At 42.3% G+C, this 25872-nt stretch overlaps 1 protein-coding gene across 1 annotated transcript; it reads right to left on the minus strand.

The window, feature by feature from the left end:
* Positions 1–4560: 4560 nt before the first annotated feature.
* Positions 4561–24853, minus strand: BLMH (bleomycin hydrolase). Its single transcript, XM_084299646.1, has 12 exons — positions 24734–24853; positions 23856–24053; positions 23176–23285; positions 22410–22551; positions 20063–20151; positions 18688–18780; positions 14499–14654; positions 13878–14036; positions 13714–13781; positions 13205–13322; positions 11003–11072; positions 4561–5583 (listed from the first exon to the last, which is right to left on the minus strand). The coding sequence occupies exons 1-12, from the start codon at positions 24744–24746 to the stop codon at positions 5432–5434; spliced, it is 1368 nt and encodes a 455-aa protein (XP_084155772.1). The 5' UTR covers positions 24747–24853; the 3' UTR covers positions 4561–5431.
* Positions 24854–25872: the final 1019 nt, after the last annotated feature.

Consider the following 25872-nt stretch of genomic DNA (forward strand, 5'->3'; position numbering starts at 1 on the left):
ATCTGCGCCTTCCTTTGCACACAGGGGTGATTTCCAGTTCACCACTGCTGGGAAACTGGAATGGATCCCTTATCCTACCCCCTTATGTGAAATAAAAGCTCTGTGTCTGCTTTGTTTCTCTCTGCTCTTTGTAAAATTCTGTCTTTTTTAAAGTCTTAGCATCACAACCTTTGTATGATGTTATTCTCTATCTCAGGCTCTGCTTAGGTTCTTTGACCAAGTTCTGCAACACTGTCACTCACCATTCATCAGCTAAACTGCTTTCATCTGGGCTTATTAGTGGCACCCAATATCAGTATTTAATTATTTTTGTAGAGTAAACAAAGCTGCAATGTGAAAAACAGCATATGAAGAACACAAAACCACCTTTCATGACTTATCCTGGCCTTTTTGTTCCTTTTTTTTTATTATTATTTTTTTTTTTTCTTCCATTAATGTCTTCTGCAGCAGCATGGTTTCTGTTGTTGTTATTTTAATTTCTTGCCAAACTGTCTGGAGCCTTTGGGGCGTAATGTCAATAACAGACTTAAGATTTCAGGCTGACCCCTCAGCATTAGGACACTCATTTATCCCATATGTAAAAACTTTTGGGTGCTGAACTGAGTCGGTTCCAGAATTTCAGTGAATTTTTTCTACATCACGGGGCAAAATCCTAACGATTTAGGGAAAGTACAGAAAAACAACAGAAAATGAACCAGACCTCCCACGAGACATACATTCAGACACTTCCACGGTTCTCCACAGAGAAAGCAGCCGTATCTCCAGCCACCAGTGCCAGCACAGGAATGGGAAGCCCCAGCAAAATTACCTAGTAACAGTAGTACCAGCTGTGCCAAGGGATTAATAGTAATTCTGCAAGCATGTTTCTGATTCACTGCCAACAGGAGGATAGGAGCAATCTTGAGAATAACATAAACAAATCCTAAAATATTTATTTGTTGCTCCCTTTTGCTTAGTTAGGAATCAGATTACATGTAGAAGCTATTAAGATTGGCTTTGGGATAAAAGAAGAAATCCTGATTGTCCTTCCCTGCTGTTCTCTAAGCTGACCGTGCCGGGATATACAGCTGGCAGGTACATGGATTTGGAGATGTTTTGTTGTTTCCACCAGAGCATCGATGGAAGAATGCGATTCTGAGAGCCTACAAACTGCTCCTGGATGTAACCTCACCTCCTGCCTCTTCCTTTCCTTAGCTGTACGCATACTTTTCTGACTTCTGACTGAAACTGAGGAAGAGGACTTGTATAACATTATCTGTCAATATTTTCCGACTGTCTGAGTAACTTTGCGTTGTCACATGAAAGCTCCATGGCTTTATTGACAGAAACTGGAAAAGGAAACTCTTAGTTGGCTGGTTCCTCAAAAATCCAAAGGTCTTCTTAAGAGCATGCAAAAGATTCAAACTAAACAAACAGCACAGAAACACAGACATGAATAATTGTTTTTCATTTTTTTTTATTCTAACCTAATAACCTTTTTATCAGTTTTATTTATTTATTTACTTTTGTGACCTGGGTTTGGAGCTCGTAAGGCATAGAGCTGTCTTTGCCAAGAGACTACACCTGTAGCAAGCTGGGCTTATTCCCAAATGATTTCCACTCCATGCGTTGAAGAGAGTTTAATTTTTGATCTTTTCTGGAGCATTTCCTGAGGACCAGAGCCTAGCAGCCTGCTTCTTGTTTACACGCTCCCCTACTGCTCTGTGCCGGAGGGGTGCTGGGCCAACTCAGCTCCTTCCAGCATCTCCAGGCTGTGAACTTCCAACGCTAAGAGGCCGAGGTTCCCCCCATCCCGCGGTGCACAGCACACAGACACCTTTCTCAGCCTCCATACAGAGCACGCAGCCTCTCCATCGCCTACTCAGCTGGCCTGACTCTTGATCCCCCAGCTGAGGGTGCTGATCACAGCCCCTTCGCCCTGCCAGCACAAAAGGGTGGCGTGATCCGGTAAACCATTGTGTCTTCTCTGAGGCAACAACTGAAGTGCAAATTTTTCATCATCTTTTATACCAGGAAAGTTAAGGAGGTGCAAACACACTGCAAGGAACTTTCATTCTGGATTTTTTAACACTTAAAACAAATAAGATGTTGTACTAGCTAGCTAGCAGTACCCAAAGTTCATTAGACCTGGGCACTAGCACAGAAATAAGTGAAAACTAAAGAGTAAAGGAGGCAGATACAGCTAATTACTTTGTCATTTTTGTTATCTTTTATTGTGCAAGAAGAATTTCTTCTGCTTTAGAACATCTCTTAGAAGACTCTGGATGTTTTTAATTCTTTGCAGCCATACCCACGAGAATACTACAAATCTAGGTGAAACCCAGGGCGTTTTCAGAAACTTTTCTGCCTTAAACTAGATATGATTTCAACAGGAGCTGTTAATGGAACATCACTTTATACATACTGATTTTAGTTGTTTCAAACTACAATTTACAAGCAAGCTCACTTGCTAGTAAGATACAAACATGCCTTATGGATAACAAAGACAGCTGCATAGCAAGAACCTGCAGCTAGTGATTTGAAAGCCACAGGACTGGTTTTTGTGGATTATCGTCACCTAGGCAGCAAAACAGAGAGTATCCTACCTGATGTTGCGCCAGCCTTAAATTACAGATAATCATTATCGTGAACCTTGGAACTGTTTGTTCAACTGCCCTTGGAGTTCTTGTAGCAGAAACACAGCTTTCACTTTGACAAACGTATTTCCCCTCTTTTTCCCCGCTCCTAAAGAATGTATAAAATTGCTGGGCATAAACGCAAAACTGCTTCTGCCAGTTTGGCTTCGTTTCCTATTCTGTGTTTTAGCCATGTGGATTTTCTGTGCTTACTTAAAGGAAAGGAAAAAAATATACTGTTGTTAAATTTGTACTGGGAAATATCTGGGCAAGTACTCCACAGATAAGCACAACACCGGACACTACTTTTAAACACTGAAATTAACAAAAACTGGCTTGGAAACAGTTCTTGATTTATCAAACTCAATCATCAGAGCTGCCCCAGGCAACAAAAATGTTAGCCAGTTAAACTCCAGAGAAAAAGTTAATTGTCCTTGGCTGCTATAGTCCTCTGGTAGAAAGTGTAGAGGGAATAGAACTAGCATAATGTCACAAGCAGAAAGATTTTGAAAAACTAAAATCCTGACCTTTTGACTGAAAAAAGCACCAAAAAACACATGCATTAGTCATAATGAAAATATTGTGCATAATACAGCTTCCCCAGAGATTTGGCTTTGTTTCAGAGCCACCAGGGTTCTGCATCAAGTACAGGGCTGTTTATTTGCCTTGGTGCAAGCACGAGATAGGAATTGTGCATCGCATACCCACAAGGGCAGAAGGGACCTCAAAGGATCATCCTGCCCATCCCTGTGCCAAAAGGAAGGGTCAGCTCTATCAATGTCATTTCTGAAATGTTTTTCTGTAACCCTCCACCGAAGATCTTTAACAATAGAGGGAGGCATCACATCCTCAGGCAATCCATTTTTTTCTTTCTTTCTATTTCTTATCACTAGAAAGCTTTTCCTAATTTCATTGACGCTTGTAGTTGAAACCCATGACTTTTTAATCCATTTATCATGAGCAGTGGTAACAAACAATTCCCTATCTATGTATGAATTCAAAGAATGTGACATCTCCCCTTTTCTGTCTCAACACCGTGGTTCTTCCAGCCTTTTACCACTCACATTTCCAGAACCTCTGCTCTTCCCACTCTAGAAGGGAAACCAAATTATAGCATCATGGCACTCCCAAAATACTTTCAGAGTCTTCATCTCCAGAACAGCTTTGTTACCTTTGCTGGAAATACTGTGGAGGACAGATTCTTAAACAGCATCATTCAAGCAGAATATCACACTGCCCTGCTGCTGTTCCACACCAAATTGTTTTCCATCTAGCCAGCACTCCCACCCAATTCGAGGAGTGTTAACTGCAGCAAGTTTAATCAGCTTGGGTGACTCCTAGCTAAACCCTCATCTGTATTTAGTTTAGCAACATGCAGGCATCCTTTAGCTTGGCATTTAGTGTACGTATATACGTGTACATACATATGTATCTTACACTAGATACACAAATGTATAATTTGCTTCCATAATCATAGAACTGTCTACATCTGTAGCCCAAATAGAAGGAGTCAAACTAAGTTGTAGAGTACCACAGCCATAACAAACATGTTTGCTTGCATTTGACTTAAGCAATATTTATCTACCACCCATGGTAGCTGGCGGTGTGGTTCTATATCCTCACTTACCCTTTTAGTTGCTTATGACTAAACTCAGGACAAAACAGGACAATTATCAGGGTACGTAAAGACAACCCACCGTGTTGTCACAATTTAAATCGCAGTATTAGCACTGTGCTCATCACCAAACTATTCAAGTGTCTGTAGCATGTGAGATGGTGTTTACTTTTTATTTGTTCAGTGAGATAAGCATCTGTGACTACTAGGAATATAAAGCAACATGTTTTCCTGTTCACGTTCTGGCTCGCTTAGGTCTGTTGGTAGGTCACTGATCTTTCACATTCAATAGTTCCATGAGGCTCAAAAAAGAAACCAGAGCTGTACCAGTCACTTAAGAAAGTGTTTATTTAAAAGCTTCATAGCACCATCTTGTTTTTGAAAACATCCAAATAAAATGCAGCAATTTTTTTTTTCTGTTGAGCATGACACTAACTCCACCTGTGAACATTTATGGTTGTTCTTGCTAATATAACTGAAAAATAGCGCTCCTGTACACACAGACATAGCACTGGGCCTTGATAGAGGTTATCCAGTCCCATCTCAATAATGGAAGAATAAAGACAAATGAAACTGGAAACAAAGTTATTTCCCCCCCCTCCCAATGCTGCTGAAAGAGAAAGCTTCCTAAGGGTAAATTAGGTAAACCGTTTCTAAGGTTCAGCAGTGTCTATTGTATGTACCCTTCAAAACTTCTTCCCTTGGCAGAAAAATTAGAAATGTGAATGTATAAAATATTTTGGGCATTCTTATGGTATATGACAGACCACAAATGGTTAATTTATAAGTATCTTGATGTATTTGTTCTAACACCTAGCTGTTAACTCTAAAGAATAGCCTTTTATGGCCATCTTGTCTAGGGAAAACACTGGTCAAAACAATTCTACTGAGTTACTATTCTGATTTTTTTTTTTATTTAAGATTTAAGATAAAATCAAACCGCCATTGACAGCACTTGTAATATATTTCATAGTGAGTTTTTTCCTTTTCCCTTTTTAGTTTTGCAAAGTAGCCTGTCTGAGAGCTTTAATTCAGACAAATCAGTAAAGCGCTATTTCCCAAAGATCCTTAACTTACATTTCAAGAACATGGACCATGCTGAGTGCTTGGTCACATTATCATTTGGCTATGGCTTCCAACCACTCGGATTCTCTATTGCATCTACTTCTGGTTGACCATTAGGAGGCAAATTTTCTGTAGTTCACTTGGCTAAAGCCCCCATAGGGTCCCAGGCTGGCAAAACAATCGGTTCCTGCTCCATCACTGCCAAGATGTCTTCTGGTACATGCTTCTTGTCCACCACAACTTCGTACACGTACTCAGAAAACCAGTCGTCCATCATGATCAGGTAACCTGGAGATGAAAAGATTCATTACAACAGAGAAGCATTACTGAGATAGTGAAGCAGTCACAAGTTGCAGACATTAATAATCCATTACAAACAGGAGCTAGTCATACTTCTGTCTCTCTCAAAAACAGTTTAACATGTGGGTTAAGTAGATGCATTTCATGTGCACTGAAAAAACAAGAAACTTACTAGGAAAAACAAGCTCAAGAATAACTGTCAGTTTGGCTTATCTGTTAAAATAGGCATTAGGAATACTTTAATAAATTAGAATACCTTAAAAACAGTCAGAACATAAAACTACCTGGTTCTCTGGCTTTAAAAGTTTTCAGGATTTTGGTAAGAAAAGGGGAATTGTCCAGATGGATACCCATGCCACTTCTTGCTTAAACCAAACTTTGCTGTTTCAATTCCTGCAGCTGCCTTCTTTTGCTATCTGCTCTCCTCAATTTCAAAGGCATCTAAATCAGTTCGGCTGAACTAAATCTCAGTTATCTTCTTCAATGTAATTCTTATCAAGAATTTCAGTGAACAGCATTTGAACTGGGGAAAAAGCCATGTTTTGAGTATCACAGGTTTTTACAGAAAGCTACTACTAGAAACAAACTATTCAAAGTGAACTGAAAACACAGCGGCAGGGAGAAAGAAAGCATTTAGAAGAGATGAGAAGGCTTTATGTAATAAAGTTCCTCATGTCCTTATACAGTATCATCACAATCAAATGAAACAAGAAAATGTCCAATATGGACAATAAATGCATCTATCTACACCATCTTGTTTCTAAAGCAAGAGATCAGATAATTCCCATAAATTAAAAACCCTATCAATTGTAATCCGAGCTAGAAGCCATTTTGGAAACATTGCCAAAAGGGAGCTGCCTTGATTATTCTCTCTTCAGGATATGAGTTCTTGGGACACACAAAAACCTCTCACTCCCAAGAGCCAACAAGTAATTGCACCCTGAGAGGATAATGAACTCTGCTTCTGACATCCTGTATCTCAAAGCTTGACAGTGCTGATTAGTATCGCAGTGTCTGAACAAGAAGAAAACGGCGAGCAGAACTTCAGAACATGCAAATAAGTAAGGTCGCTCTTTGAGAAGGCCTGTGCTCGGTGTCACAATGAAAGCCATTATCAATTTCTTCATTACAAGGAGACAGACTTCATAGGCAGCAGCACCTTGCTTTAACAGAACAGAACACCTGCCTGGGAGTACGCTCCTCTGCGCATGAAGCTGGTCCACGTTTCTAACTTACCCAAAGGAAAACTTAAAATGCAGTGTTCTGAAAGTAGCAAGCTGCTGGGAAGGGAGAGGTCAGCTGAGGATGTATGGTCTGAGATTAATTACCTAACCTAGCATTTGGGAACCTGAAAATAAAGCCCTTGCAAAGTTCCTCACAGACCTCATACAAGACACTTTGTGCTCGTACCTTAACTCCTCCACGGGGAGCGCAAGTTAGAGCCTCTCATAATGCACTCATGGGATAATATTCGTATATGAATACGACTGAGTGTGAAGTTAAATCTTTAAAATGTCTTCATACAGAAGTATGCAACAAAGAGACAAAAAGTCAAAAGATGAACTCAAAAGATGACTTTCTTGTCGTACATCTCCTGCTAGCACTTCCATGCCAAAACAAACAAAGGGACCCCTATCAAGTGGCTGTGATAACATGATTTAGTGTTCCTCTTTGAAGACCTCCTGCTTGTTTTTAGTATAGATATCTGATGGGATAAGCTGGGTTCAAACTTCAGGAATACCGTCCTGTGTCTTCAGAACAAAAGAGTAAGCAGTACAATTAAACTTGGCTGTATAGCTGACAAAGTGCCAGTAAAACACAGAAAGGAAATATTTTACTAGGAAGTGACTTTTTTACCTCAAAAAAAAAAAAACAAGCAATGTTTGTCAGCAGCTGTGTTCGTTCCTTAAGGAAAACCAGATTGGATTCCAAGAAACTCTTACAGCAGAGATGCATGTAATTACAGTGTATTTAGCAGAAGGCAATGCTAGGCAGTTCCCAGGGCTTCCCTTTCTCCAGGACAAGCACTACCACAAGAATTCAGCTCTGCCCACACTGCTGAGTCCGAGCATATAAGAAACTTCCTCCCGAATACCCAAACCAAGAGTCACTCATTCCAGTCCTGTGCCATGCAAGGCCGGGGAAGCATGGATCCTCTGGCACCTCAGACTGTGCTCACAGCAAAACACAAGGGACTCCGTATGAAACACTCATTTCCTACCAAGTGTTTTTGTTTTGTGCTATGTTTTTAATGACAAAGCCTAGCTAGTCCCTGGTGTACTGCGGGCTGTACTCAATTATCCTGTCCAATAATCCAGTAACAGAGTTGGGGCTTGCCCGTATCCCCCACACCCAACAGGGCCTCAACTGGGATGTGCCAAGTGTAACATCATTCTTGGCCTTTTCTTTACTGATGTGGACACTGGTTCTCTGCACTGGACTTAGCCCAACACAGCTTCCCACCTTCTTAACAAAGCAGATAACATAAGATAAAATTCAGTGCCAGATTGACTCAGTGGTATAGCAAGAGACTCAGGACAGAGTACAACAAATGCTCATCCTCCCACACCAGCTAGTACTAGACATTGAAGAGAGGGAAAAAGCAGGGCAGGAGGTGGAGGGAAAAAACCCTGTCACCTCTTCTGGTGTTTCAGAATGAAATCCCAAGGATATGCCTAATTCCTTTTAGCTAAACAGTAAGTTGTTGAGCCATACTTAAAATTATTAAGGGATTCACCTCCCTGAAAAAAGCAGTCTGAACTAGAAGTCAGGCTTCTTAGTTCTGATAAGGTTTTCCGCCAAGGCACTTTTCAAGACAACTCCCTAACCAAAACAAAATATAGACAGTGAGCGAGACTTTCCAGAGACAGTGGTCTCTACCAGTCTGTGTGGGGGGACAAACAAAACAGATAAGTGACAGTGACTCACCCAGGAAGTTCACACAGCTGGTGTGCATGCAACACACGCACAGAAAGTGTGGACAGGGTGTATTCAAGTCACTCTGGAGTCCAGTTACATTTGGAAAGAGCAACTAGCTTCCCTCAAGGAATTATTGAACTCATTCTTGAAAAGTAAATCCGTAATTGGAAAAAAAGACAATGTCTAATGAGGATGAATTGTTGCTGCAAACCAAGTAGTAGCTCGGGTTTACAAGGCTGGCAAACAAATTCAAAGTAAAGCTCAAAGACAACCAGGTATATGGATTAGTGTTATTTACAGCTCAAAGTCTGAGACACTGCACTTGTTTCATTTGTAGGTGCTGTAGATCACAGCCTATGCAGCTCCTCCAGAACTGATGCTCCTCCAGCCCAGCAATACTGGCACAGAACTGCAGCTGTTCAATCACAGCTCATCAGGTACAGCTCCTAGTCTGATCTATCTACTGGAAGAGAGGGAGGTTTAGGTTGGGAATTAGAAATTCCTTTACTGAAAGGGTTGTGTGGCATTGGAACAGGCTGCCCAGGGAAGCAGTTGAGTCACCATCCCTGGAGGTCTTCAAGAAACACGTAGACGTAAAATTTAGTAGCATGGTTTAGTGGTGGACTTGTCAGTACTGGGTTAAAGGTTGGACCAGATGATCTTAGAGGCCCTTTTCCAACCTGAATGTTTCCATGGTACTACATTGCAGTTTGGGAGCAATAGCCAACATCCTGAAATTAAGCCCAGTTTTTATCCAGCTCTAATAAAAAACAGCTCTGAACTTGACTAAGGAACATATATGACAAGCAAAACCAGAAATGTTGACAGACACCTATTAACTTCAGAAAGTTGTGAGTACTAAAAATCCATGCTGAGCAGTCGTAAAGCAAACTGCACACGACACTTCCTCTGTGGAAGTGTTCTTCTAACACTACCATTAGCAGTCTATCACTGCAATTCAAGTATCCAGAGCACCTCAAAATGAAGCGTTCGACAATAAGAGCACAACTAACCAGGCATTTCTATATTTTATTCTCTATATAGACTACACCAGACCAAGGGGCCACAACAAATTAAGACACTATTCCAAGAATACCATTTTAGTTCACTACTCACATATAAGATATCAAAAGTGTATAAGTAGACCACATCCTAAAACAAAGTTTTCCCAAAATAGTCTATTCCCAAAAGAAAATCCACAACATTTGGGATTAATCTGCAACAGAAATATGCGGTCATCAGTGACTGCTGTATTATGCCCTTGGACAAACCAAAGCCTGGCTTGGCATGCTCATCAGAGAGGTCACCACGCCACAACTACATGTACATCCAGCTTCTCTCATGAGAAAAGTCACAGAAGTCCTGCTGCGCTCATTTAGGATGAGCTGACAGACTGCAGACCTCAGTGGAAGCAACTCTCACACTGCCGGCCCCACTCACCTAGGGCCAGGCAGGATCAGAGCTGCCCAACTCGACCAGGCAGAGCAGCATTGCTCAAGTTGTGCCCCTGCTGAGCAGGGAAGTGACTAGAAGTTATCTCCTAACCCACTGCTTGCTGTGACTCACTGTTCTGCCCACAATGCCTGTCCACATGCCATGCCAGGCTGGCTCATCTCCCCCACTACAGCCCTGCGGAGCTTAAAAATCCTTTGTAAAGGATTTGTAGGGCAGGCCAAGACAGTCATCAACAGGAAAACAAGTTCATGCAGAAACCTGCCATGAGCTAACTGCACGTTAACTGTGGCTTTTTTGGTTGCTAGTGCTTGTCATACCAGAGAGGAACACTGCAAGGACGCCACAGGTCATGTTTTTACATGGCTGTAGAAAGGCAACCAGAAGTATTTTCTTGTAGATAGATGTTAGAGCTAGAACAGTCACAATGCAACTGTTCACATCGCCATTTGGAACAGGCCATACTGATTTGGTTAAAGGAAATTAAAAGCAAAAGCTTGCAGTGATTGATAAGCAGTGCTTTAAAATCTAAAACGCTCAAGTTTCACATGACTTTGGAATATTACCCAAAAACTTCAGTGCATTTACAAGTACTACAGTGAAGACTTTATTTTCCCCTTCATACTAGAAGGGGAAAGCATTTCTATACAGTGCACAATGAGGCATTTCTTTAAAGTGATCCCATCTTATTTGGTACTGCAAATAATTTCTTATTTGCTGTCCCCTTTTTAAAAGATTGTTTCACATGCCTGCTAGAATTCTTGGTATTTCAGAACAGAAGTACCACCATGCTTTCAAAGCAACACTATCAGACTTCTCAGATGTGTTCTGTAGCAAAGGATGATGAGAAAAGGTTCTGCTCTCTCCCTACCACCGTTGGCAAACCGCTACAAACTGCTTTTCTTTTCACAGTGATAATACCTGGCAATTTTCTTGTGATCAAGAGCAAACTGGCATACACTGCTTAGACAAATGAGCAGCTTTATACTAATAAGCTGGCTGACCTTTGATAACCTGTGATTATAAATTATTTTACCTTTATTCCCACGATCTTCACCCCAGGAGTTTTCCACTCGCCATTTTTCAAAGCAGTCTTCTTGCCCATCCTGTGACAAAGCAAGAAGATGGCTATTAGTGGTGAAGGACTGAGAGCTCATAGCAGCCAACCCTTCCAAATCTAAATCCAGCACAAGCAAACAAGAGCTCCACTCCAAAGGCTACAGACACTGAGTTTCAGACAATGGTTTCTTGCTAATGGTCAGAAATCATTTTCTTAACTACGTGTCTATCTCTTTACATGAAGTATAAGTAAGTGTGATCAAGATGACAACCTGCAATAAATATTTAAAGAGAACAAACTGACCTAAATTCAAGTTTGGACTTAGCTGGAAGTATTTAAGGAGCCTTCCGTATCACCTAGCAGTGCCCTGTGAGCCTTCTGAAATAAACGCATCACTTGCTTGAGCTAGGAATCAGAAAAGGCACAGAGGCAATAAAGCAACTGCAGCCTGCTTTAGAACAATATTATTAAGAACAAGTTTAAATCTATCAAGTACATAAAAGCACTGGAAGCACATTCATAGGTTTGCTATGCCACAAAGCAAGCTGTTGGTAGTTTCAAAAGATTCTCATAAAAAAAAAAAAAAAACCAACAAAAAACAACTGTGTCCCTTGAGGAACCAAGGAAACAAGAGCCTGGAAAACATCCTACAAATCCACTCTTAATATTTGAGTGAATGCTATTGTATCGCTTCTATTCTCACTTTAAAAAAATATAAGAATGTCCTTAAAATTAGATGCTCAAGAGCTACTAGACAAACCACAAATCAACTCTTGATGCTATCAGACAGAAACTGGTATAAACTTGTTTACATATATTACATTTAACCAAATAGTGCATTTAATCTGCAATTTTTTACCTTGTAAAATTTAATACTTTTTTTTTTTAAATCTTCAAAGCCTTTTTATGAAGTAGTAAATCCAAGGTATTGCATTTTTACAACCATTTATCAAAGCTCCTTTAGATTAATCTCAGGTTTAATATTAGACAACATGTTCAAACAAGGTAGAAACACAATAAAAGTAATTACTATCCTTCAAACAAAGAACAGTAATTTCTTAAAAAATCTTTTCATTCTAGATGCATATCTAAGAAAATCAGGTCATATCTGGTATTTTATGCAACTATACTTTTATGCATGCAAAAGTACAAACTTTGAAATATGGACTGTGAACTACAGCCTCCAAGGAAGTGCTGCCCATAACTGGGGATGTACAAACACATCCTTCAGCCACGAGTAGATAAATAGGTTTTGAACACTAGAAATATATCATAACTGAAAAGCAATGAAAACACAATCTAGTACATAAAATACAAGTGTTAAGAGCTCAAAATGCAGAACAGTAGAACATTTTATATTGAATTGTAGAAAGCAACTTAAATTCCTATGACTCAGCAGTCTCTGAAGTCCTCAAACGCTGGAGCTGAAGCAAACTTAAGTTACATGCAGGCTGTTATTTCTCAAGCCAAGGTCATGTTGGACAGGAAGAGACCACTTCAGAGAAACTCCAATAATGACAACTTCTGGAAATAACGGGAAAGATCAAAACTGCAAATAACCCTACAGTGTAAATATTCGCATGGTTCTTTTTACTTCATCTGTGCTTTGTTGTACTGCCAGGAGCAGGTTTAGCTGTGGATTCACCTTAGCCTGCTGTCTGCCATAAAGCTGCTTGGGATACCATTTTACCCAACTGCACAAGGTTGCAAAAGGTTAAGATTGCTGCCAAGTGCCTCCTACTAGCTATTTTAACATAAGCATCATGTTGTAAAAAGGTAAATCAGACTAACTCATGCAGTGGGATTTGGTGTTAAATGCTTGCTGTTGTACTTCATTCCTTGCTTAGCAAGGTGCATCAGAATCTGCATTTAGAACCAGTTAAGATAGCTTCTATTTCTGGGACACCAGAAAATGTAACTTCCTTTCCCCACCTCCAAAAAGTTTGTGGGCAGAAGGAAAGAAAGCCTTTACTTGTCTAAAATTTTTGTACTGGTTAAATATTTAGTTCTGAACACAAGGCAAGTAACAGTAAGAACAGACAACCTAGGTGTTGTAGCACACATGCTGAGCTCTAGAACAGCTTATACACTGTGAATGAGCACAGAACATATAAACAGGCTGCCAGAATATTCAAATACATCTGTGCAAACATCACAGTTTCAGGACAGAGACCCTACCTTCTCCGAGACAGCTGTCAGGACCATGGCATGGGTCATCATTGATTCTCCAAAGATCAGTCGTTCTGCCTTGTTCATGTTCTTGACAGAGACGCCAAACACCAGCTCATGATTGAATCTGTTAAAAAGCCACATACACTGTATCAAAAAAGGATGCAGGGAGGATTCTCACTAACAAACTAGAGAATCTGTAGACTTCCCTGTATTAGGAACCAGGGCACAGGCCTGCAAGTTCTGCAATTAGTGTCAGAATAAAAGCAGAAGACCCATCTCTTTAGGAGTTTCTCTCACCAGATACTAGACAAACAAATGGGTACAAGTATGTAACAGTCCTTTAAAGATTTGCTACGAGTGATTAAGATTTTAGCTAAGAAGTGAAAAAATATTTCTTTTGCTCAAATACTTTTGTTTACATAAGTGTATGTACAAATTAGTTTAAGCAGCCAAAGCTTGCTTTGTGTCCTAGCTAAGTATCTGAAGTGGCATTCTGTTTTAATTTTTTTACTTACATATTCATGTCATTGATTCCCAGCTTGCCATAGAAGTGCTTTGCAACATCACAGCCAAACCACACAGCCTACAAATAGAAGGAAGTCATGTCTAGGCCATATCCCAATGAGTTTTATGTTACAAGAGTTACACCATGTCATCCATGAAAAGAAGCCAAACAAACCTCGCCATCCTTAATAGACGCTGCAGCCAGTTTTTTCAAGACATCAACAGGCTGGTTGTTATAGAGTGTTTTCCTCCCTCCTACCATGTTGCCCAGGTACTCCACTGTGTACAGCTTGTTGTATGGGTTCTGAGGTCGAGGATCATTCACTAGACAAATCTGCCAACAAACAAGACATCATAAATAAAGGTGTAACTTAAAATCTGGGTGGATTTCAGACAATTGCTTTTGTCCAAGCTAGCAGTCTGTCCCATAGCAGAGAAGCAGCTTGGCTGAAGTACTGGTTTCATTTTTTTTAGTTTTACCAGTACACTTCCAATTGTAGCACAGGAGTTTTACATGTTATTCCTCTCCTCTAATGGCTGTCTCACAGCTTTTATGACTGATTTGATCATTGCATATTATTAAAAATCACTGAAGTGCAATGCAAGGCCACAACTAATTGAAGAGCACAGCACAAACAGGAAATTGGGACATAAACACAGGGCCACCTGACTTGTACCCATCCCACACAGTGCAGTTACAAGTGTGGACAGGACACTTGCAACAGGGGAAAATAAACTGGAGGAGGCTTAAAAGCAAGAAGGTCTTTGGAAACCACTGCCTGTCTGCATCCCCAACCTTGTCCTCCATGTTGAAGTACGGCTTCACGTGCTCGTTGTAGAATTCCACTGGTGTCATAGGACCATACTTGTGGTAGTTCTTCTCCTTATCCCGGAACTCCCAGCAGAAGGTCTCCGGAGGGTTGCCCAGGCAAGTACTCACTATTCTGAACACCTGGTCAGAGAAACAAACAGCTGTGAACTTGCCAAAACACGCAGGTCTGCCCCTCCTACCACAAAAATGCCATTGATGGAGTTCTCCACATGAAAATCAACCGGAGAAATGCAATCTTAACATTCACCTTGGAAGCATGTGAATAAACGTACACACATTTACAGTTTTGTAGCATAGATGTTGAAACAGTGAAGAATCTATCTGAAATGCCACAGGAAACCAGCAGAAGCTTGAACATCTGAATCCCAAGCTATTCTAGGAATGCAGCAGCCAAAAAGGAAAAGCCAAGATACTGCCCAGTCTTGTTCCAATATTTTCAATAATCCTGAAGCTTCTATATCAAGAAAATTTTCCAGCACAGGAGGAATATTGCCAATCTGATTATAAAAAGCTTTAACAGTCAGCATTACCTGTTTTAGTAGGTGATTTGCCCCACACAGAGAGACAAATGAGATCTTCCAACACACATTTTATGTGAAACACACATTCTATCCCAGTGTTTCCCATGCTAATCCCTTTTTCCCTGTAATGATGATTTGGATTTCAGCGATGGGCCTTTGCCTCTTTCCAAAATCCTAGAATAATCTTCTCATCTGTTTTAATACATTTAACAATGCCTCCATTTAGGGTTAAGATGGCAGATTATGTAATTTAACTGAAGATCCACGTCCCCTGACTGACATCCTTTGCAGATGACAGCTTTCTATTGACTCTCTTTACCACAAGAAATTGAAGATTAAGTCAACCTCCCTATAAATCAGACTATAAAAGAGTACTTAATCTATACTGTATTTTCTCACAGGGCTTATAAAACGTGCTATCTTGTAGGCAGTAACCAGATGACTGTCTTTAGGGATATTTAGCAGGATCTGTCACAGCATATATGGGGACAGAAAGAATTCAATCATTGAAACAAGTTTTAAACTGATTTACTCCAGCTGAAACTACTTTACTTCAGCTCTGCCCGTCCATATCTTCAGTACAATACTTCCTTGCAAAGAACCAACAGTTTTAAAATAAGAGAAGGGGGAATCAAATCTGAACTGCACCTTCTGCACTAGGATCCAATGCCTATGGTTTGTGCCAGCTATCCTAGGCTGTCAGCCTTCATGTCACTCTCACCAGCTTTCACAGGAGTGGAGACAATACTTTTCCAGGGCTGACTTGCTCTTTCTGGAGCCAGCTGAGCTGATTTATAAGATCCCAAGGTACCACAGGAAATAGTTGTTAATTAACAAAGCTAGACAGCCTCCATAACCACACACACTTTTTTTTTAAAAAAACAAAACTGGGATTTACTTTTTTTTAAACTCAAAAACAACAACTCAGGCTTTAACTGTATTTATGGGCTGGCTCATTAAGTGCTTGTAAATTAGGAGTTGTGTGCAGTTGCACACACTAAGAATAACCCCAATTCTTAATAGGTTTTCCGCCCTTTTTCATTGTGTTCTGAAGATGAGTAGAGAAAAATGTTTGGAGAGATCTATGGGGTTTCTGTGTTTTAAGCTGTTTGTGCTCATGGCAAAATGCGTGCACTGCTCATGCTAAGTAACATTCGCTATTTGGCTGTGTACAAGATGCAAATAAAGGTGTTGCTGCTTCAAGCAGCTTAATGAAAACAAATGAATAGATTAATTACAGGTTGAAACTAAGGTGTGGGCTTATGTTTTTACTGGAGGAACTCACCTTTATTTACCAATAAATATGTTAAGGAGCAAATTTAAATCCCTAAACTACTCTAAATATTTTTATGTTGCACCCTGCACAAAAGGTAGCATTTGCTGTGGATACACCCACATTGCCTCAGATAACCTCAGCTCTCACCACTTGGGGTTATGAAAGCCAAATAAGAAAAATGCCTGAAAGGAAAGAAACAAGCAAGCAAGCTCCAGCCAGAGGAAGGAAAGTGATGGAGACAGAAGTCTCAAGTTAACAGAGGCAGTTAACTGCGAATGACCTCCCTTGATTGTTTTTTCCACCACACCCTTCATAGGCCAACCCTTATTATCAAAAAAGCTTCCTCCACCAATGCCCATAGGAGAGGCATTTAAACTAAAAGGTGACTAGTATCACTCTGGCAACGACTGGAACCAAGATAAGGCAAAGATGTAGTGGATTGTGCTAAAAACCAAAATGAGCAAGGAGAGGAAAAGGACGCTCCTGATAAGAGCCTACAAAGGAAAATGGTGAAGGAAGAAAGTCAATCACATGCACTGCACTGATTTCAACTTCTGACCTGTTGTGCTCTAGTTTGATAAGGAAAATGTTTAAACAGTTCTGGAGTGAATATTTAATCCCACATTCCAGTGCAGCTGCCCTGTTTTAGCTAGAGCACCGCCTCCCAGCGTAAGTGAGCTAAGACTTGATATGCAAATAAAACTTCACAGAACAAAGGCAAATTGTTTTGCCACTTATGAAAAGAGATTAACAGCCACTTACATGTAACAACATGAAAAGCTGTCTCTTATTTATCAAGCTAAGTGTTCCTAAAAGACACAGGTGCAGTGCACATTCCAGATACAGCGTTTATTTTAAGTAAAACCACTTAAGTTGCAAAACACTTTTACTACTGCAAGAGGAAGTGCTCTGTTAACCACAGAGAACTAAGCATAACCTTTTTCAGAAAAAAAAATTACAACTAGTTTAATGAGCCTCTAATGATAGTTCCAGGATCCTTTATCAAAGGGCAAGAGGCTCTAAACAAATAAAGTGACATTCTACAGTGAACTGTATGTCATCGCCCTCAAAAAAAGAACATTGCCAGCCCTGGGAAGCTTGATAGCTTGTTGTAAAATTCTCCAAGGGCTTTTGAACACACACTTTGGACAGAAGTTACATTACTCACTTTTGGACTAGCTGCTGATTTGCAACATACTAAAGGGCAGGCTCAAAAAGAGGAACTATTATTGATCTTTGGGTATGCATTTCGTAATATATTTTAGTCTCAATAACATAACCCAAGGAACATCTACAAATTGCCTTTTTAATTAGATAAAAGCTACAGGTCTTCAAGTGAACACATTAATCAATACTTGTATATTAATGAAACTGCTTAAATCTTTGCAGAAATGTCCCAAGTAGGTTCTGCCTAATCTCAGTGTTTATTTGGTTGAAGGAAAAAAAAAAAAAAAAAAAAAGACATGATGAAGATACTTGATTTCTTGAGACATCGAAGGACAGACATTAAAACCACTGGGTCGCTTTGCATTATGCTTGAGAAACAAGTGAAAAAAACTTTACATGGATGCACCTGGCTAAAAAAATTCAAACTAGCACACCCTCCTGAGCTTTTAAAACTAACTTTTGCTATTTAAACCTCAATTACAAGAACTGTAAAATAAGAACAAGTGCCACTGCCACGTTCAGTGAACAGATGGAAGGCCAGCCGCTACACAAACACCACTTCCACAGACTTACTGATTGATTTGAGTTAATTCACACAGCCAAAACCAGATGCTGTGGTTCATTCCTCTGCTGCTCCCCAGTATCAAATCACAGCTGGATTCAGCCTGGCCTTCAGCTTACATCTTTCCCACAATGCAGAGCACTGACTTTTGTTGTTCTTTCCTGCTCTCTTGTGGGGAATTTCTGCAACAACACTCGTGCTGTAGGAATCTACACTCAAAACCATCAGAATGCAGTTATAAACGCTAGGAAAGAGGCGAGTTGAAAAAAGCTCGACAGATCACTATTTTGATCTCCATTAAGATACAAAATGCTGCCCCCTCTTCCCCCCCCCTCCCTTTTTTTTTTTTTTTTTTTTTTTACAGAAATGCATAGATCTCAATTAAGTTCTGGAATATTTGTTTGGAAGTGCACTCATAGCTGTGACAGCACTGGTATCACTACAGTGTTGTGTCTCTTGCTGCATAGTGCTGGCACAGCATCAGGACTCCTTCCAAGCCCCAAGAGCCAGCAGGCTGGGGGTGGGCAAGTGATGGGGAGGGGACATTGCCAAGGCAGCTGACCTAACCCAACCAAAGGGATATTCCATAACATCCATACGTTCCAAAAATACTAGCACCACATTTACCTCTTCTATCATAGTGTCCATTGCAGCACAAAGTTCTTCCTTAATTGTTCCACTCGCCACCATGTTTCTCAGCCGCAAACAGTACTCTCTCATCTGTTTAAGGAGAAAGCCATTTTAAGATTATGAAAGGTGCTGCCTCATCAGTCTTCAGGACTTATCTGGTTGTTACAGGCACCCATTTTACTCTTTCTAACACGTTTTCAAAATGAAGAGAAAATCCATTTCAGAAAGCCTTGTCAGATAGCGATTCTTTAAAATCAAGCTAATTGTTTGAAAGTAAAAGATCAGCAAAAAAACGCAAATACTTGCGACTCAATTGCTGTTTTCCAACTCCTGATTTGAAGCTTACAGCCATTAGCTTTTTTTAAGGCTTGATTTCTCTATTCCCTAATATAACTCATGCTGCAACATCCATATGCACTACCACCTCTGTGACTCACGCACAGACCATCTCCACACTATAAAATTTATTTTGCAATTCTAATGCATAATTGATCTCTCGGTTGATAAAAATAATGGAGCATTTCCCCACTGCATGCAGAATTGCAGCAGGAAGAGTACATGCCTCCCATTACTGTCACCATCCATAAGGCTGAGCAGCAATGAGTGGGGCTCCCTCAAGACCAGCTGGTTTGCAATGTTCAAGACAAGAATAACATTAACACCACTGTTATGTCTAAGCTCATTTCAACACATTTTACATTTTTTATATGTACTTCAAAGGGCAATCTTCTCTGAGCACAGACCATATGAACTGGAAAAAAATCAAAGCCTGCTGTAAAAAAAATATTAAATTGCCTTTTTAATCTAACAGCCTACACTAGCATCTTCCCAGATAAATTCACTTTTGTAGTTCAGAGCACAAGTTTACACCTTCCTTCAGATAAAGCTGCACACCTCCATACTGCAAGCTGATTTTTAAGATTTAGTGTTTCTAAAATACGTATTTTTGATCTTTAACACCCAATTTGGCAGCAATATTAAGACACACAGGCATACTGGTAGGTGAACACTGAGGGGGCAGGAGAATCACCTACGTGCCAAGTGCTAGCTCTCCAGAAATATACTTAATCAGCCGCAAATCCAGAATCAACTTTTCAGAGGTTTGAGGATTGGGAGCAATTGCTACTAAAACTACGGTGCATTTTCAAGCTACTGAGGCCTGCCAATGGCTATCTTCCATAAACGCAGTTTCCTGCTCCATATTTCAAGATTGATCTCATTCCCTTGCTATGATTTTAAGCTGTCTTTCAAACAAAAAAAAAAAATGCTGAGATGCACTTGATACTTCGCTCAAAAAAATGCTGGAATACCTGGAGCAGGGTCATTCCCATCCCCTCTCCTTCTTTAATTGCAAGATCTAAACCAATTTTACCTTATGATTCAAGATTTCATTCATCCTTCTAGTAGCCTCTGTAGTATGAGACTCTGGGAAGTATTTCTTGGGAACCACACCATACTTTTCTAAAAGAAAGCAATACAGGTATATGTTAACAACTGTCTTTTTGCCACAACAGACACTAGTGTTTCAAAAACTACATAGTTTTCTGTGCAGACTTTATACGAGAAAAGTCTCGTTTAAAGGTTACGAGTACTCAAAGTTTACGTCTTCCCTTGACAGAATCCTGACCTCCGATCTGCATTCCATGCAGGTCCCAAGAGGTGGAATCCCTGAGTGGCCTCGTATCATTTCATCTGACACTTTAAAAGGCTCTAAACTAGTGGTTTGTTTGTTTGTTTTTAAGATCTTTTTTAACAAGAAGAAAGCTTTCTTGAAAATTAGCTTCCAGAAATGTCTTCCAGAAAGACTGGGCCTCTTACGAATTATTCCATGTATTTGATCTAAGGTTAAGTGACTAACTTCCCAGTTTCCTTTCCTCCTGAACATTTATAAAACATCAGCAACAGCTCAGTTATTTCCTACACCATGGTACTAAGGATCACACCATGCAAGCTCTGGATATAACAGCAGCATCCAGAAGTTTTCTCTGGTTTGTTTAAACATTTGTGAGTACTTGTAATGACTGAATGGGGAAAAAAGTAACCTCCAGGCTTCAAATAAACAAGTTCCTTCTGTGATTCTAAACTTGCATTATTAGCTTGTGGCTTTACAAGGTGTCGCAATGTTTCACCATACAAATGAAAGCAAATGCTAGTCTAATTCAGACACTAAACATCCCCTTAATTATTGCTAAGGATGATCCTACCTAAACTGGATCTTTGTAAGACCAGCACTGCCACATTCCACATAATTTCCCTCTGACTGATCTTTGTATCACCTTTCTTCAGGCTGCAACTCTGAAAGCCCTTCTACTTCTGCCTTGTAGACACACCCTGGTCTAACAAGGTTTCTTCTTTACCAGGCACACTGAATTGTAAATATGGATATAAACAAAGGCAACATGTCAAATTATAACTGAAATAACAGGGGACTGAAACACTTTTAGTAAACAGACAATCTGGGTTATCTAATTACTTCTGCTGATTTTCTGAGCTTCTATCAGCAGCAATATGCAAAAATGAAGATCCCAGAAAAGATTTAAGCATAATATTTAAAAGATAACATGAAAAAGATCATTGATTAAAAAAGGAAATGGCTAACAGCGCTGTTTTTAGCAAGCTTCCAGGTCTCACTCTGATTCTTCTTACTCTGAGAGCTTACAGTGATCTTAAAGATCAATCACCAGGGTATGCTGCTAGTTTTTCCTTTTCCTATCTGAGTATTAAGGAGATGGGACAAGAAAACCCGTGTCTATGGAAGTTCGTATCCTTTTTTCCTACATTAGTAACATGAAGGTGATTATTACCTGAAAGGAAGTGTTATTAGGAAACAGGTTAGCTGCTTTTTGATGTGGTATGTTAGAAACTTAAAGAAAGCAAAGCTGGAAATCAATAACAAAGTCCAGAGGAGCTTACACAACTCTCCAGACCTCATTCTAATCTGCAATGTTTTCCATTAAACATTAGCAGAATGCTCCGAGAGACTACAGTACTAAACTTTCAGGCACAGAAAAGTAAAAGACCAAATAAACTTTACATTTGGAGCTATGTTATTACTCCTCACAATGCATAAACCTGCTCAGTCCGTATGGATAGCCACATAGTTTTCGCATGGCCAACAACATTATCACAGCTCAGCTCAAACCATGGTTACAGGGCAGTTTAGGCAAAGCAATCCAAAGTGAGTACATGCATCTAAAGCAGGTGTCTGAAGTTTGTCTTGGTTGAATATTTAGCAGAGTATTGCTTTAATGATGGCAAAAGTTAAGGAAAGCAAAAGGCAGTTAACTATTGGCCCTAAGCAAGATTATCATCGTTTCAGCTTTATCATTTGTTCAGATCATCAATTCTGTTTCTTACTGAGTGCAAACTGACAGCTGCCTGTGTGCAGACTTGATGCTAAAAAGAATGTGTTTTGAGAGAACGAGAAATACATCCAGGTAACTAAGAATGACAACACACGTGTTTTAAGGTAACTACACAGACAACCACTTCATTGCAGATTTCGTTATATCACAAATATTTCAAGCCAGTTTTTGAAAGGTAACAGTGAAAAGTAAACTCAAACCTCTGTTTGAGGTCTTCTGTGGTGCCAGCTACTATTTGACCTAGGTGATCCTAGTTTTAAACACTGCAGAACCAATCCAAAATTGTGTTTTCACTCCTTATCTCCCAAACCAGTGTACAATTTAGGAAGTGCTCCCAGCAACCAATTCCCTTACCTATAATGTTAACCAACATATCCCACTGTCCACCATCGTTTGTGGGGTTAGAGAGCAGGAACTGTACCAGTCTTCCTTCTACAGGCTCCTTTTTCTGAGCTGTTTCCACAAAGGCATTTAAATAGTAGTAACAGCGTTCGACCTGGAACGAACAGACAGGATAAATGTCTAAGTGTGATGTATGCATGAATAGACTCCCATAGAGTCCTTTCTTTGGAAGCCTGCACATCCACTAACACTCTCATTTTCCCCACAGTATTCCTATAAGCTTATTCTTGTTACAGACCAAGTATTTGCAAGTGAGTGAGTACAGAGCTTGAGGGTGGAGGAAACAGGAAACGTGAAAGAGAAGTTATGTAACGAAGCCTGGCCCAAACCAGCACTAGATTTTCTCAATTTCCCTTAGGGAAGAAAGCAAAGACACAGCTCCCAGATCAGCAGGTCACAAGCACTACTGAAAGACCTCTCAACAGAAAATTACAGTTACATTTCTTGCTGGGCCTCCTGCAAATAACTTTGGAAATACTCAAAGTCTCTTTCGAGTGTTTTTACTTTTCCAGACCATTAATATCTTTACAGCTTCCTTTGCAATCTGGAAGTCCCACTTTGTGCTTTCTTAATTTAAAACATACATTTAAGGAACTTCTGGTGTTTCCTATCATGGGTGTTTTCCATTTAAGACAGTCCAACCTAGAAGAAATTCTGTCCCAATACTAAGACCAGTCACAGACACAGCTCTAGCAGTCTGTGAGCTGTACTACCGTACCTTATCCCAGAAAAAGAGGTACGACTGGCTGAATTCAAACTCTTCAATGTTGTACTTTTTCATGAAGGGAAGACGCATTGCATTGAGGCAGGAGAAGATCCAACATCTCCCTGAGATCAAAGGAACAAGAATTAAAACAGAATGCTTGTACTCAAATCCACACAAGGTCTCCAAACACCAGATTCATTATAACATCCCTTCTGAAACCTTGGGCCCACTGTCCTGGCTGACACTGTAAAATACTGAATAACGACAGCTCAGAAATCTTGAAGCACGCAGGTAGGTCTCAACTGCTTCATTCTTATCCTTTACAGAAGGCAAATATTGGAGGTGTGAAGGCAGTTACCAACTCAAGGATGCTGTGAGGATTCAGTTTCAGCTCTCAGAAGTCCTTTGAGCAGATGTTAGCAGAACACGGTGGCAACAGAAGCCAGGTAAGGCTGGAAACCCTTCTAGTGTACTGCTACAAGTTAACTGCCTTGTATCAAATTATTACAAGCCATCCCCAGCAGGCACAAGCCTGACCACAACACTCAGCTTTTTGTTCAGGATCCCACACCAACACCCCAAGTCCCTCAGAGCGGGGCACACCAGGAACAACCCCTGAAGCCCCCCCCTTGCTCTACACCCCCGGGAACACCTCCCACCTCAAGCCCCGTTCCCCCCCCAACACCGCTTACCGGAGTTTTTCTGGTTGGTGACGGGTTTGCCCTCGGCGGGCAGGGCATGCTGGAAGACCTGCACGGTGTCCTGCACCACCTGGCGCTGCAGGCACACCTCCAGCGGGTCGCTGCATGTCGCCACGTTCTGGGCCAGCAGGAAGCGGGGCTCGGCCCGCAGCCGGCGGCTGAAGGCAGCGGCCTTCTCCGGGCTCAGCCCTGAGGGACGGGGGGCGGCCGTCAGCGGGGGGGCTGGGACCCAAGGGACCCCCCCCTGGGGCCTGCCCTTCACTGGGACCCCCTTCAGGACCCCCCCCCCCCTCACCGGGACTCCCTCCAGGGCCCCCCCTTTACCAGGATCCCCTTCAGAGCCCCCCCCTCTTCACCGGGACCCCCTTCAAGGCCCCCCCTCCCTCACCGGGACTCCCTTTAGGGACTCCCCCCACACCGGGACCCCTCCAGGGCCACCCCCTCCTCACCGGGACCCCCTTCAGGCCCCCCCCCCTTCACCAGGACCCTTCCAGGGCCACCCCCGCACCACCAGGACCCCCTTAAAGGCCCCCCCCCTTCACCAGGACCCTCTATAGGGCCCCCCCTCCTCACCAGGACCCCCTTTAGTGACCCCCCCCCCCCCCACCGGGACTCCCCCTCACCCCCCCCCTCTCCTCCCAGCCCCCCCCTTCAGGACCCCTTACCCCAGAACCCCCCCCCTCAGCCCCCCCCACCTCCCCGTTGCTATGGCAACCGCTCCCCCTCCCTCCCAGATCCCCCCCCCCCTCACCCCGTTACCCCGGTAACGCCCCCCACACACAAACCCCCCAGCCCCGTTGCCCCGGTAACCACCCCCCCTCCCCCCTCCCCTCCCCGTTGCCCCGGTAACGGCTCCCCCCGCCCCTCACCGCGGGCGTTCATGGCGCGGGTCGGGGGGCGCCGCTCACACGGCCGGGGCCCCACAGCGGGTCGCGCGGCCGGGCGGAAGCGGCTTTTATAGCCCCGGCACCGGAAGCAGGAAGCGGGGCCTTGAGGGGAGGGGGGGGGGCGGTGAGGACGGCGGCCGGCGAGGGACAAACTTGTGCCGGGCCGCGCGCGGTGTCCCTGAGGGGGCCGCGCGGGGGCGCCTCCCCCCCCACCATCCACCCCCCTTTCCCCGACCTCCCTCCTCCCTGCAGCCTTCCAGAATGTTCCGAGGGGGGGAGAGGACCCCCCACCCACCCACCCACACACCCCTACTTTATTATTTATTATTTATTTATATAGTGAGGCTCACAGAGGGTCCCCGTGGCGCCTTTGTGCCCCGTAATGGCCCCGGGGGGGGAGTTTGGGTGCCACAGCCTTGTGGTGATGGGGTTGTCGGCACCACAAAACACCACAGGGCAGTGGGATGCCAGCAGGACGGGGCGGCCAGGTGGCCTGGGTGGCCACAAGGAGCTGTGCTGTGGGACGGAGCCGAGAAGGTGGCTGCCAGCCCCTCAGTCCCGTGGCACACCCCGATCCAGCCCTGGGGGTCCCTCAGCAAGCGGCCGCCGAGCCCCGTGCCTGGGTGTGCGCACAGGGAAGGTTTGGCAGCTGCCCAGGCAGCCTACCTACCCCCCCCCCGGCTGTGCTTTAAACAATAAACCAGAATCGGGAGCCGTGAAGAAGTATTTGTATTTCAAAAAGACCACAGGAACTCAAGCCTTATTGCAGGGTTTAATCATCTCTTGCAGGGGGTTGTGTTCCGCCACTAGAAGCTGTGGGTGTGCACGGGAACTTGCTGATCCTTACCTGCAGCGAAATGAAAAAAAAAAAAAAAGAAAAATCACCTACTATGGAAAAAAAAATACAAAAACATCTGAGTGGAATTCACTTGGGCTGTATTGGGGCATCCCGTTTTCTCCCACTGCCTCCCCACAGGCGTTGCAGGGTGCTGGGATGGCCAGGCCAGGAGCCACCTGGGGCCGTGCCTCTGTGCTCGCAGCCTGGCTGGCATTAGTGTGTTGAGGTCTTTTGTTCCCCAGCTTCTGCCGAGGCTTAAAGACAGGATTTAATTCAGAAGCTT

This window comes from Netta rufina (assembly GCF_964035555.1).
Source record: "Netta rufina genome assembly, chromosome: 21".
Lineage (NCBI taxonomy): Eukaryota > Metazoa > Chordata > Aves > Anseriformes > Anatidae > Netta > Netta rufina.

Excerpts from the sequence above, each read along its gene's own strand:
- BLMH (XM_084299646.1), bottom strand. Across the intron at positions 23,286-23,855 it reads CACCAACCAGAAAAACTCCG|GGAGATGTTGGATCTTCTCC; the intron begins GTAAGCGGTGTT and ends CTTTGATCTCAG. Across the intron at positions 20,152-22,409 it reads TATGTTGGTTAACATTATAG|AAAAGTATGGTGTGGTTCCC; the intron begins GTAAGGGAATTG and ends GCTTTCTTTTAG.